The sequence below is a fragment of the Oncorhynchus keta genome, chromosome 17, assembly GCF_023373465.1.
Source record: "Oncorhynchus keta strain PuntledgeMale-10-30-2019 chromosome 17, Oket_V2, whole genome shotgun sequence".
NCBI classification, from domain to species: domain Eukaryota; kingdom Metazoa; phylum Chordata; class Actinopteri; order Salmoniformes; family Salmonidae; genus Oncorhynchus; species Oncorhynchus keta.
The window spans coordinates 12,336,748-12,354,304 of record NC_068437.1 but is presented as its reverse complement, the minus strand read 5'-3'; the positions used below and the strand labels follow the sequence as shown (position 1 = coordinate 12,354,304).

General features: G+C 39.6%; 1 protein-coding gene across 2 annotated transcripts in view; it reads left to right on the top strand.

Annotated features, from left to right (window-relative positions):
- The first annotated feature begins 2,207 nt into the window (after positions 1 to 2,207).
- Positions 2,208 to 17,557, top strand: part of LOC118396456 (ceramide kinase-like) — a 34,875-nt gene continuing 19,525 nt past the window's right edge. Inside the window, exon 1 of one of the 2 annotated variants that reach the window (XM_035790689.2) lies at positions 2,208 to 3,043. In XM_035790689.2, coding sequence (XP_035646582.1) covers positions 2,893 to 3,043 — 151 coding nt within the window. In that variant the 5' untranslated portion in view covers positions 2,208 to 2,892. The remainder of the gene's footprint in view (positions 3,044 to 17,557) is intronic. The other variant, XM_035790690.2, reaches the window with a different exon arrangement.

Sequence of the window (17,557 nt, the reverse complement as noted above, 5' to 3'; positions counted from 1 at the left end):
CCATGGTTTTTATACTTGCGTACTATTGTTTGTACAGATGAATGTGGTACCTTCAGGCATTTGGAAATTGCTCCTAAGGATGAACCAGACTCGTGGAGGTCTACAATTTTTTGGTGCTGATATCTTTTGATTTTCCCATGATGTCAAGCAAAGAAGCACTGAGTTTGAAGGTCAGCCTTGAAATACATCCACAGGTATGCCTCTAATAGACTCAAATGATGTCAATTAGCCAATCAGAAACTTCTAAAACCATGACATAATTTTCCAAGCTGTTTAAAACTTCTGACCCACTGGAATTGTGATACAGTGAATTATAAATGAAATAATCTGTCTATAAACAATTGTTGGGAAAATTACTTGAGCTCATCCATTGTTTTATCCAAATATTGCACGTTGGCTAATAGGATTGATGGTAGAGGGGGATTACTCACTCGCCATCAGATTCTTACATGTCCCCGACCTATGTTCCTGATATCTCCATCTCTTCTTCATGTGAGTGACAGGGATTTGGGCCTTGTCGGAAGTAAATCCTGTCGCATCCAACTCGTTAAAGAAAAATAATCTTTATCCAGTACAAGGTGATTAATTGAAGTCCTGCTATACAGAAGCTCTTTTCGGTAATAAGAGATGGATGCAGAAACATTATGTACAAAATAAGTTACAAATAATGTGAAAAAACACACATTAGCACAATAGGTTAGGAGCCCATAAAACGGCAGCCATCTCCTCCGGCGTCATCCTATTTCCAGGATATTCATTACATTTCGAATGATTAGCATGACAGGAACATTGTCGAATTCACGCACTTATCAAGAGAACATCCCTGATCATCCTACTGCCTCTGACCTGGTGGACTCACTTAAACACAAATGCTGTTATATTGTCGTCTGGTTTGCTTAACAACCTTTCGACTGGAATGTGCTAAATCAGGATCACAAATCTACTTTGAAACCAACGTATACACCTCACACACATGGGCTTAAAAAATAAGATCTTGTACCATGTCAGATATAGAGTTCAAATGTATTGAATTTTGAGTTAGAATCCCAATATTACACTTTCTATACATCACAGAAGACTGAAATATACAGTGCCTTGCGAAAGTATTCGGCCCCCTTGAACTTTGCGACCTTTTGCCACATTTCAGGCTTCAAACATAAAGATATAAAATTGTATTTTTTTTTGTGAAGAATCAACAACAAGTTGGACACAATCATGAAGTGGAACGACATTTATTGGATATTTAAAACTTTTTTAACAAATCAAAAACTGAAAAATTGGCCGTGCAAAATTATTCAGCCCCCTTAAGTTATACTTTGTAGCGCCACCTTTTGCTGCGATTCCAGCTGTAAGTCGCTTGGGCTATGTCTCTATCAGTTTTGCACATCGAGAGACTGACATTTTTTCCCATTCCTCCTGCAAAACAGCTCGAGCTCAGTGAGGTTGGATGGAGAGCATTTGTGAACAGCAGTTTTCAGTTCTTTCCACAGATTCTCGATTGGATTCAGGTCTGGACTTTGACTTGGCCATTCTAACACCTGGATATGTTTATTTTTGAACCATTCCATTGTAGATTTTGCTTTATGTTTTGGATCATTGTCTTGTTGGAAGACAAATCTCCGTCCCAGTCTCAGGTCTTTTGCAGACTCCATCAGGTTTTCTTCCAGAATGGTCCTGTATTTGGCTCCATCCATCTTCCCATCAATTTTAACCATCTTCCCTGTCCCTGCTGAAGAAAAGCAGGCCCAAACCATGATGCTGCCACCACCATGTTTGACAGTGGGGATGGTGTGTTCAGGGTGATGAGCTGTGTTGCTTTTGGGATATCTCTTTGTATCCAAATCCGGCTTTAAACTTCTTCACAACAGTATCTCGGACCTGCCTGGTGTGTTCCTTGTTCTTCATGATGCTCTCTGCACTTTTAACGGACCTCTGAGACTATCACAGTGCAGGTGCATTTATACGGAGACTTGATTACACACAGGTGGATTGTATTTATCATCATTTGTCATTTAGGTCAACATTGGATCATTCAGAGATCCTCACTGAACTTCTGGAGAGAGTTTGCTGCACTGAAAGTAATTTTGCACGCCCAATTTTTCAGTTTTTGATTTGTTAAAAATGTTTGAAATATCCAATAAATGTTGTTCCACTTCATGATTGTGTCCCACTTGTTGTTGATTCTTCACAAAAAAAGACAGTTTTATATCTTTATGTTTGAAGCCTGAAATGTGGCAAAAGGTCGCAAAGTTCAAGGGGGCCGAATACTTTCGCAAGGCACTGTAGCAAAACCGTTTGACATATAAAAACAGGATTTTCAGCGGGGTTGAAATAATGTTAATTAATTATGAAGTTGTGAAAAATACTAATAACATTCCACCAATGAGGCAACTAGAGGATGATTTTGTCATTTGACTGCAGGAAAGTACTATAAGGAATTTGAAATTAATTATAATTATACTTTTGATACTCAAATATATTTGAGCAATTACATTAACCTTTGATACAATCAAATACTTAACAAAATGTACTCAAGTAGTATTTTTTTACTGGGTGACGTTCACATTAATTTGATTCATTTTCTATTAAGGTATCTTTACTTTTACTCAAGAATGACAATTGTGTACTTTTTCCACCACGTAATATTTGCTCTCAGAGCAAGCTGTCTGTCCGTCATTTCAAAATGTCTCTCCAGCACCAAAATTAGAATACGTCGTGACGCTGTGCGTAATGTTTAGTTCGTCCCCTATGGTGAATGAAGAATCCGCTATCCAATTGTGGCACTGCCGTTGTCGAAAACAGCAAAATTGTTTTCTTCTGTAGACAAAGGTGTCTCGACAACCCGATAAATTACTGAATAGTCATCCAGTTCTGTGGCTTCTTGGTGAAGACATGGAAAAACAACCGCGGTTGTTGACATCCCAACTCCTACTGAAAAACAGCTTATTCGAAGTGTCGTTAAACCGTGTGCTTCTGACATGGAAAGAGATTGCGACCAAGAAAAAACGCGTTTCTGGGGGAATACATCACCCATGTAAAGTCGGTAAGTGTAAAAAGATAAACTGGTTATGAAGTGCAAAGATGTTATTAAAATATTCCGCGGTGCACGATGAAGGACGTTGAGAGGTCGAGGGACTGGTGATTTAGCCTGTTTTCTTTGTTGGGTATATCCGCTATCCACATTTGCGTAAACACATGACGTGGGCATGCACATAATCCTCTGAATGTTTTTATATAGGCAATATAAATTAGTCGTTGCATGCTCTTAACATTTGTTATTGTCAACGAATGACATGGAATGATATAGCCTAAATTTGCCCTATAAGTATAAGGTCGATTTAGTTAATTGCCCCATAGCCTATCCGACACCGACAACTAACGTTAGGACATTAACAGTATATATAAGCTTGAGTATTATAACAGCAAGACAATCCATTGACTAGTGGACTAAACTCCACTCCACGGTGAAGGAAGTTTCTGAAGAACTTCAACAGCGTGGAGCCGAGACCAGGTTTGTGGAATCTAGCTCCGACTACATCGATTCGCACAAGGTCAATACTTCAAAACATTTCAATTATGAAATCTCCACATTGTACCTATGTAATAAACATTAATCAAATACCACCACCTACTGTTTCCTTGTTGATATACAATGGGCACATGCGCATTTGTGCTTAGTTGCCATCTTGGAGCAACAGCAATGATTAAACAGTCAGTGGTTGTATTTGATTAACGTTTATTGAAAAAATAGGTATGCAACTACAGAGGACAAACATATATGCACAAGGTGGGTGTTTCATAATTGACATTTTTGGAAGAATTGAGAATGAGCGAATAATGTAATCGGAGCTAGATTCCTCACAGCTTCACTGAAGTTCATAATTCCAGTGAAGTTCATCATAAACTTCCTTCAACATGGAGTGGAGTTTATTCCTCTATCCATTGCCCAGAGCTTCATTTTAAATGAAAGCAAGCCGATTCTGAGCTGTTTGTTGTTTGACAGCTGGTCCGCGGAGTGCGGCTGCGGCCCTGGCTTGGATAGCCTCACTATGTCGGGTCAATTGGATGGCACACAATTTGGCCTCGGAGTTCTTCTTTATGAGCTGGCTGACATTTTTCATCACCTCACACGGTAATAACCACCATAGCCCTTGCAAATTAGCCTTAATGCTTTAGGCTACTGCGCTGCTGTTGTTAGTCTAAAGATGTTATTTATGTATTACCCGGCAGCGCAGCCTAGTGGTTAGAGCGTTGGACTAGTAACCGAAAGGTTGCAAGATCGAATCCCCGAGCTGACAAGGTGCCCCCTCTGCCCCTGAGCCAGGCAGTTAACCCACTGTTCCTAGGACGTCATTGAAAATAAGAATTTGTTCTTAACTGAGTTGCCTAGTTAAAGGTAATAAAATAATAAATAAAAAAATATTTAAAGTTATTTATTTATAATCATCAATGACAGGCCCACATGTCTGAACAATCAGCTACATAGCAAATCTCTTGTCACTTGAGATTCAGATGAGGGGCAAAGCATATAGAGTACCACAGTATGAGTCATAATACCCATAAAACCTAGCGGTCAAACAAGGAAATGGTTCCTTGCCTTAAGTTGGGCATCATTCACAAGTGATCATATGTCATCAAATCAACATTTTATTGGTCACGTGCAGAGGTTATTGTGGATATAGCGAAATGCATTCACAAGCGATAGGCTAATCTTGTCACCCATTTTTATTTTATTTATTTAACTAGGCAAGTCAGTTAAGAACAAATTCATATACTAAATAGTATATGTGTGAAATGTGTTTTGATTTAGAATGGACCATTATCATGCACCTGTCTCGAAACAGGGGCAGAGAAAAGAATGTCATCATTGCACTTAAATAGCGAATGGGGGACACTTTTCCAATGGTTCATTTTCATGCCAGCCAGGTAGGCTATATAATCCTATTGTAAAGATAAGCTATGTGCTTAATATTAAGAAAAGTCGAGAAATAAATATAGTAGCTGATGGGATCATCTTTTTAATAAAGGACATCACTCTTGTTTTCTCACACAATTTACATAGCCTATAGAAACTTTGCACAACATGAGCTCATGGTCTCTAACGAAGTGTTTGATTAGATTTTTGATGACATTTGCATTGATGTCAGAGGGACAATAGAGTGCTGAGTGCCAGACAGTTAGCAAGTTTGGCTAATAATGACTATCAGCAGCGTCAGAGCTTGGAGAAGCCTAATTACCGTGACTAAACGGTCACGTGGAATTTGACTGCCGTCATGACTCGTGACCGCCGATGTGGCGGTAATGCTGTCACCCTAACAGCCCTAGTCCAGACCTGCTTTAATTTCAACTTCCACAGATGTAGATTTTTTTGTCTGGTCCGTACCAGCCTTGTCTTGGCCAAAACATAGATGTCCATGATTGGTTCAGTTTTTTTGTAAATAGCACAACAGGTGAAAGCGTGAGCTGGTGAGTCCAGCTGCGTGTTGTGATTGCTTCAATAGAGGGATCAGGGACGTGCGAATATAGTTTTCTTTCACAGAAAAGGCATTAGTAAATTAGTCTGAAAATAGCTTCATTTTCATCGGATGACAAATGCAACGCTATTTGGCTGGCAGACACAGTAAATGACGTTGCAAGGTTTTTTTTGCAAAACAAATGATGCATGGCCATCATATTTCTAATGTTAATCATAGAAAGAATGTAGCCAGCTAGTTAATCTTGAACTTTACCGGAGAAAAGTAGGCTTGCTGTCTACACTTAGAGCTGTCTGCTGATGGAATGCCCATTAGTGAATTCTCATCTAAAAGGAGAAGTGCTACTGAAGCACAAACTTTGTCTGACGCCGAGCAGAAATGACAAAAATAAGCATTTTTAGATCTGTTTCAGAGCATACAAGCTTGTCAACATCTTTTATTTTGTTCAATATCTCTCGTTCACATTCACTTTTAAATTTAAAAAATTATCCAAAAATGACATTCTGTAGACCCATACCTATACATGTATAACTTTATTAGCTGGATTGCCTGTAATTGGAATTTGTTTATTTTCATTTGCGCTCGTTAGCATATTTAGCTAGTAGCCTCATGGAAATTTGCTATTACTTGAGCTAATTTTGTTAGTATTCTGGTAAGATGCCCAATGGTATTTTTCAATTTTTTTGTATAATGTTATAAAAATCTGTAAACCGCCTGACTCTACTTCAGAACAGTACACAGTAGAGCACACAAGAGTTGAGAACACAATAATGTACTTTATTGTACTAGGGATGGGCTGTTCGAGTACTCACACTTTTATTTTTGGAGTGCTCAAATGGGACTCACTGCCCGTACCGGGACAAAAATAGGGCATTTCTCTATATGCCAACAGTGCGCAATAAATGCCTAATTTATCATAGCTATTACAGATAACAAAACAAATTGCTAAATTGCCTCATATACAAGTGTACAAAACATTACCACCTTGCTAATATTGAGTTGCACCCCCCTTTGCCCTCAGAACAGCCTCAGTTTGTCGGGGCATGGACTCTTCAAGGTGTAAAATTTTCTCAAGGCCTAAAAACCCTTATTTTACGTGTATCCTCCCCTTCATCACTGATTTCAAGTGGATTTAACAAGTGACATCAATAAGGGATCATAACTTTCACCTGGTCAATGTATGTCGTGGAAAGAGCAGGTGTTCTTAATGTTTGACTACTCTGTGTATAGTCAGTCAATAAAAAAACAAGTGCCATTTAAGATTAAGTTATCAAAACTGTAGTATCAGCTGGTTATGTTATCGTGAAACACAATCTTCAAAAAGGTGGTAACCTCAGCAGTGGTGCTTGCTTGTACAATGGCATAGCCTTGTTTTGTTAATTTAGCAGACAAGGAGCTTATATTTCCTCAGCCCTTATCAGTCAAGACTAATGTTCCCTCTAAGCTGCGCCCCCGGGACTGCAGTGCGGAAGAAATGTCATCCCACTGAGAGAAGCATGAGATTGAACTTCACTCAACGAGTTTAGCCTGTTAACACTGGCAACGTTTCCCTTTATTGTGGGAATTGTGATCGAATAAAAGCAATATTAGCCACTTTCAGTGTGACATACCGAAACAAAATGAACTATGCAATAGATTTTGTTGTATGCAAACTATTGCCATATATGGATCTGTGCCATTTACTTTGAACTGGACTGTGTTTACAGCTGTGGTTGTGAGTAGATGCGCTTGGTTTGAGATCAAAGCAAGAGCTGCATGTAGCCACATGAGCACATTTTCTTCATATCCTTTGCTAGTTAGTGAGTTATTAGCCCAGTTATGGATACTTTGTAGTCAGCAATGGAGTGATTGCTTCCTATAAGAGCACAAACGTGTACATTTCTAGGTAAGAGCTTTTCTTTTGTCTTAAAGAGTCAGTGTTGTATTTTGAGACGGGCTTGAATAAGGTACGTAGCCAATAGGCAGAGGGTAGCATAATTTATCTGATTATCTGTAATAATGGGTATGGGATTATTTTGTAAAGTGGTTTCTTGCATCAATCAACACAACAACATTTTCAGTCACCGCCTTGTCTGGTAGAGAAGTGGATAAACAGGTCTCCCCACAGGTGTGATTACTACCTCTGAGGGTTTAAAGCTTGAGGTAGTCACCTCATACAAGTACATGGGAGTATGGCTGGACGGTACACTGTCCTTCTCTCAGCACATGTCAAAGCTGCAGGCTAAGGTTAAATCTAGACATGGTTTCCTCTATCGTAATTGCTCCTCTTTCACCCCAGCTGCCAAACTAAACCTGTTGCTGCCATGTTGTGCTGATACCATGCTGTGTTGTCATGTGTTGCTGCCATGCTATGTTGTCGTCTTAGGTCTCCCTTTATGTAGTGTTGTCTCTTGTTGTGATGTGTGTTTTGTCCTATATTTTTAATCCCATCCCCGCAGGAAGCCTTTTGCCTTTTGGTAGGCCGTCATTGTAAATAAGAATTTGTTCTTAACTAACTTGCCTTAAATTAGTTTTTTGTTGTTGTTGGAAAAATACGGTTTATAGGCATTTATTTCTGTAGGCCCAACATACAGTCGTGGCCAAAAGTTTTGAGAATGACACAAATATTAATTTTCTCAAAGTCTACTGCCTCAGTGTCTTTAGATATTTTTATCAGATTTTACTATGGAATACTGAAGTATAATTACAAGCATTTCATAAGTGTCAAAGGCTTTTATTGACAATTGCATGAAGTTGATGCAAAGAGTCAATATTTCCTTCTTTTTCAAGACCTCTGCAATCTGCCCTGGCATGCTGTCAATTAACTTCTGGGCCACATCCTGACTGATGGCAGCCCATTCTTGCATAATCAATGCTTGGAGTTTGTCAGAATTTGTGGGGTTTTGTTTGTCCACCCACCTCTTGAGGATTGACCACAAGTTCTCAATGGGATTAAGGTCTGGGGAGTGTCCTGGCCATGGACCCAAAATTTTGATGTTTTGTTCCCCGAGCCACTTAGTTATCACTTTTGACTTATGGCAAGGTGCTCCATCATGCTGGAAAATGAATTGTTCACCACCAAACTGTTCCTGGATGATTGGGAGAAATTCCTCTCGGAGGATGTGTTAGTACCATTCTTTATTCATGGCTGTGTTCTTAGGCAAAATTGTGAGTGAGCCCACTCCCTTGGCTGAGAAGCAACCCCACACATGAATGGTCTCAGGATGCTTTACTGTTGGCATGACACAGGACTGATGGTAGCGCTAATCTTGTCTTCTCCAGACAAGCTTTTTTCCGGATGCACCAAACAATTGGAAAGGGGATTCATCAGAGAAAATGTCCTCAGCAGTCCAATCTCTGTAACTTTCGCAGAATATCAGTCTGTCCCTGATGTTTTTCCTGGAGAGAAGTGGCTTCTTTGCTGCCCATCTTGACACCAGGTCATCCTCAAAGTCTTCGCCTCACTGTGTGTGCAGATGCACTCACACCTGCCTGCTGCCATTCCTGAGCAAACTCTGTACTGGTGGTGCCCCGATCCCGCAGCTGAATGAACTTTAGAAGACAGTCCTGGTGCTTGGTGTGTTAACGAGATAATCACTGACATGATGTGAGCTGGTCCTTTTGTGGCAGGGCTGAAATGCACTGGAAATGTGTTTGGGGGATTCAGTTCATTTGCATTGCAAAGAGGGACTTTGCAATTAATTGCAATTAATCTGATCACTCTTCATAACATTCTGGAGTATATGTAAATTGCCATGACACAAACTGAGGCAGCAGACTTTGTGAAAATGTATATTTGTGTCATTCTGTACAGTTATGGCCACGACTGTACAGTTCAATTTGAAACATGTTACATTTTAATAGAATCCATCAAACCTATGAACAAAGTGGACAGGCTAACATGCTTTTCAAAAAGTTGGGAGACTGACAGAAGGGTCTGTTCATAACAATTCAACTGTTCAACCGTTCAAATATAAAGATTAGCTGGCTAATCACAAGCACTGGGCTTGAGCGATTGTTGATGAGACCTGTGTTATTTTTCTATAGCCTAACGCCTGCTACAAGAAGTCAGTCATTATTTGTGAATGTGCATTATGCATGGTTCTAGTTAAATGTGTAACAAAAAAAAGCATTTTCATAGACTTCAAAGCCAGGTCAGTGAATATTGCAACAAAAAAAGCTGGTTAAACTATTTTGATAAAATCATTAAATTATTGGTGTGTCTAATGGTTGGGGAAGGCTATTATTTATCCTAGGTATAACCTCACAAGCCCTAAATTCATTAGATTTCTGCTAACTGTTTGTAATGCAGTGTATTTGACCTTTTAATTGTACAACATTTATTTAGAGAAAACGTTTTGAAAAATTGAGATATATCGAGAATCACCCATACGTTTAAAAAAAATTGAGATATGATTTTTAGGCCATATTAGCCAGACCTAACTGTACCGTACTGAACTCTACTGTAATGTACTCTACTGAGCTGTACTTTCATGTGAAACAGACTTCTATGATTGGTTCAGATTTGGTCCTGACTAGAGGTCGACCGATTAATCGGAATGGCCGATTTAATTAGGGCCGATCTCAAGTATTCATAACAATCGGAAATCGGACATCTTTATTTAACTAGGCAAGTCAGTTAAGAACACATTCTTACTTTCAATGACGGCCTAGGAACGGTGGGTTTAACTGCCTTGTTCAGGGGCAGAACGACAGATTTTCACCTTGTCAGCTCAGGGATTCAATCCTGCAACCATACGGTTAACTAGTCCAATGCTCTAACCACCTGCCTCACGAGGAACCCGCCTGTTACGCGAATGCAGTAAGAAGCCAAGGTAAGTTGCTAGCTAGCATTAAACTTAATCAATCGTACTCGCTAGTTATAGCTACACATGGGTGATGATATTACTAGTTTATCTAGCGTGTCCTGCGTTGCATATAATCGATGCAGTGCGCATTCTCGAAAAAGGACTGTTGTTGCTCCAACGTGTACCTCACCATAAACATCATTGCCTTTCTTAAAATCAATACACAGAAGTATATATTTTTAAACCTGCATATTTAGCTAAAATAAATCCAGGTTAGCAGGCCATATTAACCAGGTGAAATTGTGTCACTTCTCCTGGGTTCATTGCAATCAGAGTCAGGGTATGTGCAACAGTTTGGGCCGCCTGGCTCATTGTGAACTAATTTTCCAGAATTTTACGTAATTATGACATAACATTGAATGTTGTGCAATGTAACAGGAATATTTAGACTGACGGATGCCACCCATTAGATAAAATACGGAGCTGTTCCTTATTTCACTGAAAGAATAAACGTCTTGTTTTCAAGATGATAGTTTCCAGATTCGACCATATTAATGACCTAAGGCTCGCATTTCTGTATGTTATTATGTTATAATTAAGTCTATGATTTGATAGAGCAGTCTGACTGAGCGATGGTAGGCACCAGCAGGCTCATAACCATTCATTCATACAGCACTTTTGTGCGTTTTGCCAGCAGCTCTGCTGTTTATGACTTCAAGCCTATCAACTCCCGAGATTAGGCTGGTGTAACGAAGGGATGTGAAATGGCTAGCTAGTTAGCAGGGTGCGCGCTAATAGCGTTTCAAACGTCACTCGCTCTGAGACTTGGAGTAGTTGTTCCCCTTGTTGTCTTCCTGGTTTGAGCCCAGATAGGAGCAAGGAGAGGTACGGAAGCTATACTGTTACACTGGCAATACTAAAGTGCCTATAAGAACATACAATTGTCAAAGGTTAATGAAATACAAATGGTATAGAGATAAATAGTCCTATAATTCCTATAATAACTACAACCAAAAACTTCTTACCTGGGAATATTGAAGACTCATGTTAAAAGGAACCACCAGCTTTCATATGTTCTCATGTTCTGAGCAAGGAACTTAAACGTTAGCTTTCTTACATGGCACAAATTTCACTTTTACTTTCTTCTCCAACACTTTGTTTTTGCATTATTTAAACCAAATTTAACATGTTTCATTGTTTATTTGAGGCTAAATTGATTTTATTGATGTATTATATTAAGTTAAAATAGGTGTTCATTCAGTATTGTTGTAATTGTCATTATTACAAATACATTTTAAAAATCGGCATCAGCTTTTTTTGTCCTCCAATAATCAGTATCGGCGCTGAAAAATCATAATCGGTCAACCTCTAGTCCTGACCAACCAAATTTGGTCTTGTTTGGCAGCGTATGTAAATAATAGCCTGTGTGTAGAATAATACCCAAATAGGCAGAGGAGGAATATTTGAAAATCAATGTTTTTTGTTTGGCATTCATTTGAAAGTGGAATTGACTAGCAACATCCTTTACCATTTATTAATGCCCTTGAATAACTCCTCAGTAGCACGAACAGTATCACCTTTGCAGTTAAGCCGATCGGTATCACATACTGAGTCGCACACTTGTCTGCAGCTTAATTCTGAAGTAGGCCTACTATCCTCATTCTAACATTGGACCCTTAACAAAAGCAAACATTCCCATCACTTTCTCTGTCAAGAGATGGGAGGAAGGCCTAGCACGTTACTTTAATAATGTTGTAATGTTCAAAAGCAGTCCAATGCAAACATGGGAGCCCATCCCTATTAGTATAGTGATGAAAAGGGAACACTAAGTCAGAGCTGAGAAGTCCTGCATGGCATGCCTATGACCTACCAAGGGTATGGATTAGAGGTCGACCGAATATGATTTTTCAACACTGATACCGATTTATTGGAAGACCAAAAAAAGCAGATGCCGATTATTATTTATATATATATATATATATGTATGTGTAATGATGACAATTACAACAATACTGAATACTCAATTACAACAATATTTTTTAGATACAAAACTCAAATCTATTTAGTCTCAAATAAATAATGAAACATGTTCAATTTGGTTTACGTAAATAATGCAAAAACACAGTGTTGGAGAAGAAATTACAAGTGCAAAATGTGCCATGTAAAACAAAAAGCTAACGTTTAAGTTCCTTGCTCAGAACATGAGAACCTATGAAAGCTGGTGATTCAATATTCCCAGTTCTTAAATATTCCCAGTTAATAATTTTTAGGTTGTAGTTATTATAGGAATTATGTGTTAACTATTTCTCTCTGTACCTTTTGACTATTGGATGTTCTTATAGGCACTTTAGTATTTCCAGCCTAATCTCGGGAGTCGATAGGCTTGAAGTCATAAAGAGCGCTGTACTAAGAGCTGCTCGCAAAACAAGTAAAGTGCTGTTTCAATGAATGCTTACAAGCCTGCTGCTGCCTACCACCACTTAGTCAGACTGCTCTATCAAATATCAAATCATAGACCTAATTATGATAAACGCACAGAAATATGAGCCTTTGGTCATTAATATGGTCAAATCCGTAAACTATCATAATCGAAACAAAGCGTTCTTTCAGTGAAATTTGGAATGGGTTTTTGTCGAACGGGTGGCAACCCTAAGTCTAAATATTGCTGTTACATTGCACAACCTTCAATGTTATGTCATAATTATGTAAAATTCTGGTAAATTAATTACGGTCTTTGTTAGGAAAAAACACAGTTCGCAACGAGCTAGGCGGCCCAAATTAATGCATATACCCTGACTCTGCTTGCATAGACACGAGAAATGACACAATTTCCCTAGTTAATATTTCCCGCTAACATTAATTTATTTTACCTAAATATGCAGGTTAAAAAAAAGACAAATGTGTATTGATTTTAAGAAAGGCGTTTGATGTTTATGGTTAGGGACATTTGTGCAACGAATGTGCTTCTTTTGCGAATGCACTTTTGTTAAATAAAAATAATTTGGCGAAGTTGAGGTAGGCTGTAATTCGATGATAAATTAACAGGCACCACATTGATTATATGCAACGCAGAACAAGCTAGTTAACCTAGTAATACCACCAGTTAACTAGTGATTATGTGAAGATGGATTGTTTTTTATAAGATAAGTTTAATGTTAGCTAGCAACTTACCTTTGCTCATTGCAGCCACAAGGTCCTTTTGACGCTGCACTTGTGTAACAGGTGGTCAGCCTGCCACGCAGTTTTCTCATGGATTGCAATGTATTCGGCCATAATCTGCGTCCAAAAAGGTTGATTACCGATTGTTATGGAAACTTGAAATTTGGCCTAATTAATTGGCCATGCTGATTAATCGGTCGACCTCTAGTTTGAATTTCTCCCACTCCTTATCCCACCTCACTTTCTGTGGAATAGAATAAGGCTGTAACGTAACAAAATGTGGAAAAAGTTAATGGGGTATGAATACTTTCCGAATGCACTGTAGAAATGTGATATTTTTATGCTTCCTGTGCTTTAGTTTAGTTTTTGTGTCTTTTACTTTTGGTTTCGTAGACCAGCGGAAAATATATTTCTCAGCGGTTTACATAGTACAGTGATTCTCTACACTGTATTCTGCTTGTTTTGCCACAAACTGCAAACTATTCAAATTTTTTGCAACCAGGAAATGGGGGAGCAATTTTTGCCTATTGGACCTTTTTTAAAAAACTGTAATGTGTACAAGCATGATTGGGATGTCGCCTTAATTACATTATGTTCATTGATGACTGAGATGAGCTGACACACTGACAAAGAGCACAAGAGCAAAGGCCCTTCACTTCTCCACCAACAACATATGTTGGCTTATTTTGTGATGATTTAAGATATGTATCAACCAAAAATGGTTGTGCATAAGAATATAACTATGACCCCCAAAAAGTTGATGACCGAACTTACCAATAGTGCAGTACTTTCCATTCCCAACCTTCTCCTTGGGGACCACCAGAAATGTAACTTTTTTGGATCAGGTGTGCCAGTTTAGGGCTAAAACAAAATCTGGTGGTCCACAAAGAGACAGTTGGGAAATACTACAATACTGTCTTTTCAGCTGGGCAATGTTAATAACCTCTTATGGATCCCTTAGGCACGAATCCCGTTTTCGGGATTGATTTGACAACATCCAGTGAAATTGTAGCGTGCCAAATTCAAACTACAGAAATATCAATATTCAACCTTCAAAAAAATATAAGTGTAATACATCAAAATAAATACATTCATCCAGCCACGGTGTCAGATTTCAAAAAGGCTTTACGGCGAACGCAAACCATGCGATTATCTGAGGACAGCGCCCCGCATACTATCACATGAAAAACATATTTCAACCAGGCAGGTGCGACACAAAAGTCAGAAATAGCCATATAATAAATACCTTACCTTTTGAAGAGCTTCTTTTTGCAATCTTAAATGTCTGTGACACAATGAATGGTCGTTTTGTTCGATAAATTCCTTCTTTATATCCCCAAAATGTCAATTTATTTGGCGCGTTTGATTCCGAAATATACCGGTTCCAACTCGCCCAACATGACTACAAAGTATCTAATAAGTTACCTGTAAACTTGGTCCAAACATTTCAAACAACGTTCCTAATCCAACCTCAGGTATCCTAAAATGTATATAAACGATAACATTTAAGATGGAATAAACTGTTTCTAATACCGGATAAAAACAACGTGAAGCGCGCTCCAGTTCACACGCAACAAAATACTAAAGCCCTTCAGAGTGACATCTACAAAGAACAGCCCTACTTCTTCATTTCTCAAAAGAAAAACATTGAATAATTTCTAAAGACTTGAAATCTAGTGGAAGCCATAGGAACTGCAATCTGGGCCCTATTAAATCAGGTCCCCCATAGAAAACACAGTGACCTCAAAAAATAATTCCCTGGATGGATTGTGCTCGGGGTTTTGCCTGCCAAATCAATTCTGTTGTACTCAGACATTATTCGAACAGTTTTAGAAACTTCAGTGTTTTCTATCCAAATCTACTAATTATATGCATATCCTAGCTTCGGGGCCTGAGTAGCACGCGGTTTACTTTTCATCCGGACGTGAAAATACTTAGGGACATTATTCAAAATCAAATCAAACGTTGTTACATGCACCGAATACAAGTGTAGACCTTACCATGAAATGCTTACTTACAAGCCCTTAACCAACTGTACAGTTCAAGAAGAGTCAAGAAAACATTTACCAAATAAACTAAAGTAAAAAAAATAATAAAGTGACACAATAACATAACGAGGCTATATACAGGGGGTACAGGTACCGAGTCAGTGTGCGGGGGTACAGGTTAGTTGAGGTAATTTGTACATGTAGGTAGGGGTGAAGTGACTATGCATAGATAATGAACAGCGAGTAGCAGCAGTGTACAAAACAAATTGGGGGGAGGGGTCAGTGTAATAGTCCGGTGGCCATTTGGTTAATTGTTCAGCAGTCTTATGGCTTGGGGTGTTAAGCTGTTAAGGACCCTTTTGGTCCTAGATTTGGCATTCTGGTACCGCTTGCTGTGCGGTAGCAGAGAAAAGTCTATGACTTGGGTGACTGGAGTGTGACAGTTTTATGTGTTTTCCTCTGACACCGCCTGGTATATAGGGCCTGTATTGCAGGAAGCTTGGCCCCAGTGATATACTGGGCTGTACGCTCTACCCTCTGCAACCGGGCAGGATGCTCTCGCTGGTGCAGATGTATAACTTTTTGAGAATCTGGGGACCAATGCTAAATCTTTTCAGTCTCCTGACGGGGAAAAAGTTTTGTTGTGCCCTCTTCATGACTGTCTTGATATGTTTAGACCATGATAGTTCGTTGGTGATGTGGACACCAAGGAACTTGAAACTCTCGACCCGTTCCACTACAGCCCCGTCAATGTTAATGGGGGCCTGTTGGGCTCGCCTTTTCCTGTAGTCCACGATCAGCTCCTTTGTCTTGCTCACATTGAGGGAGAGGTTGTTGTCCTGGCACCACACTGCCAGTTCTCTGTCCTCCTCCCTATAGGCTGTCTGATGTTGCCAACCCTTACCACTGTTGTGTTGTCAGCAAACTTGATGATGGTGTCGGAGTCGTGTTTGGCCACGCAGTTGTGGGTGAACAGAGAGTACAGGAGGGGACTAAGTACACAACCCCTGAGGGACCCCAGTATTGAGAATTAGCTTGGCAGATGTGTTGTTGCCAACCTTTAACACCTGGGTGTGGCCCGTCAGGAAGTTCAGGATCCAGTTACAGAGGGAGGTGTTTAGTCCCAGGTCCTTAGCTTAGTGATGAGCTTTGAGGGCACTATGGTGTTAAACGCTGAGCTGTAGTCAATGAACAGCATTCTCACATAGGTGTTACTTTTGTCCAAGTGGGAAAGGGTAGTGTGGAGTACGATTGAGATTGCTTCATCTGTGGATCTGTTGGGGCGGTATGTGAATTGGAGTGGGTCTAGGGTATCCGGGAGGATGGTGTTGATGTCAGCCATTACCTGCCTTTCAAAGCACTTCATGGCTACAGACGTGGGTGCTACGGGGCAGTATTCATTTAGGCAGGTTACCTTTGCTTCCTTGGGCACAGAGACGATGGTGTCTACTTGAAACATGTAGGTATTACAGATTCAGTCAGGGAGAGGTTGAACATGTCAGTGAAGATAATTGCCAGTTGGTCCTCGCATGCTTTGAGTACATGTCCTGGTAATCCATCTGGCCCCTTGGCTTTGTGAATGTTGACCTGTTATAAGGTCTTGCTCACATCGGCTACCGAGAGCGTTATCACACAGTCATCCAGAACAGCTGGTGCTCTCGTACATGCTTCAGTGTTGCTTGCCTCGAAGCGAGCATCAAAGGCATTTAGCTCATTTAGTCTGGGTTTCCCTTTGTAGTCTGTAATAGTTTTCAAGCCCAGCCACATTCGTCGAGCATCAGAGCCGGTATAGTAGGATTCAATCTTAATCCTGTATTGACACTTTGCTTGTTTGATGGTTCGTCTGATGGCATAGAAGGATTTCTTATAAGCATCCAGATTAGTTTCCTGCTCCTTGAAAGTGGCAGCTCTAGCCTTTAGATCGATGCAGACGTTGCCTAGAGCAGTATATCCTTCTCGTCGGACTCGTTAACTTCTTCGAGATAGGGGGCGCTCTTTTCATTTTTGGATAAAAAACGTTCCTGTTTTAAACAAGATATTTAGTCACGAAACGATGCTTGACTATGCATGTAATTGACAGCTTTGCAAAGAAAAAACTCTGACGTTTCCAAAACTGCAAAGATATTATCTGTGAGTGCCCCAGAACTAA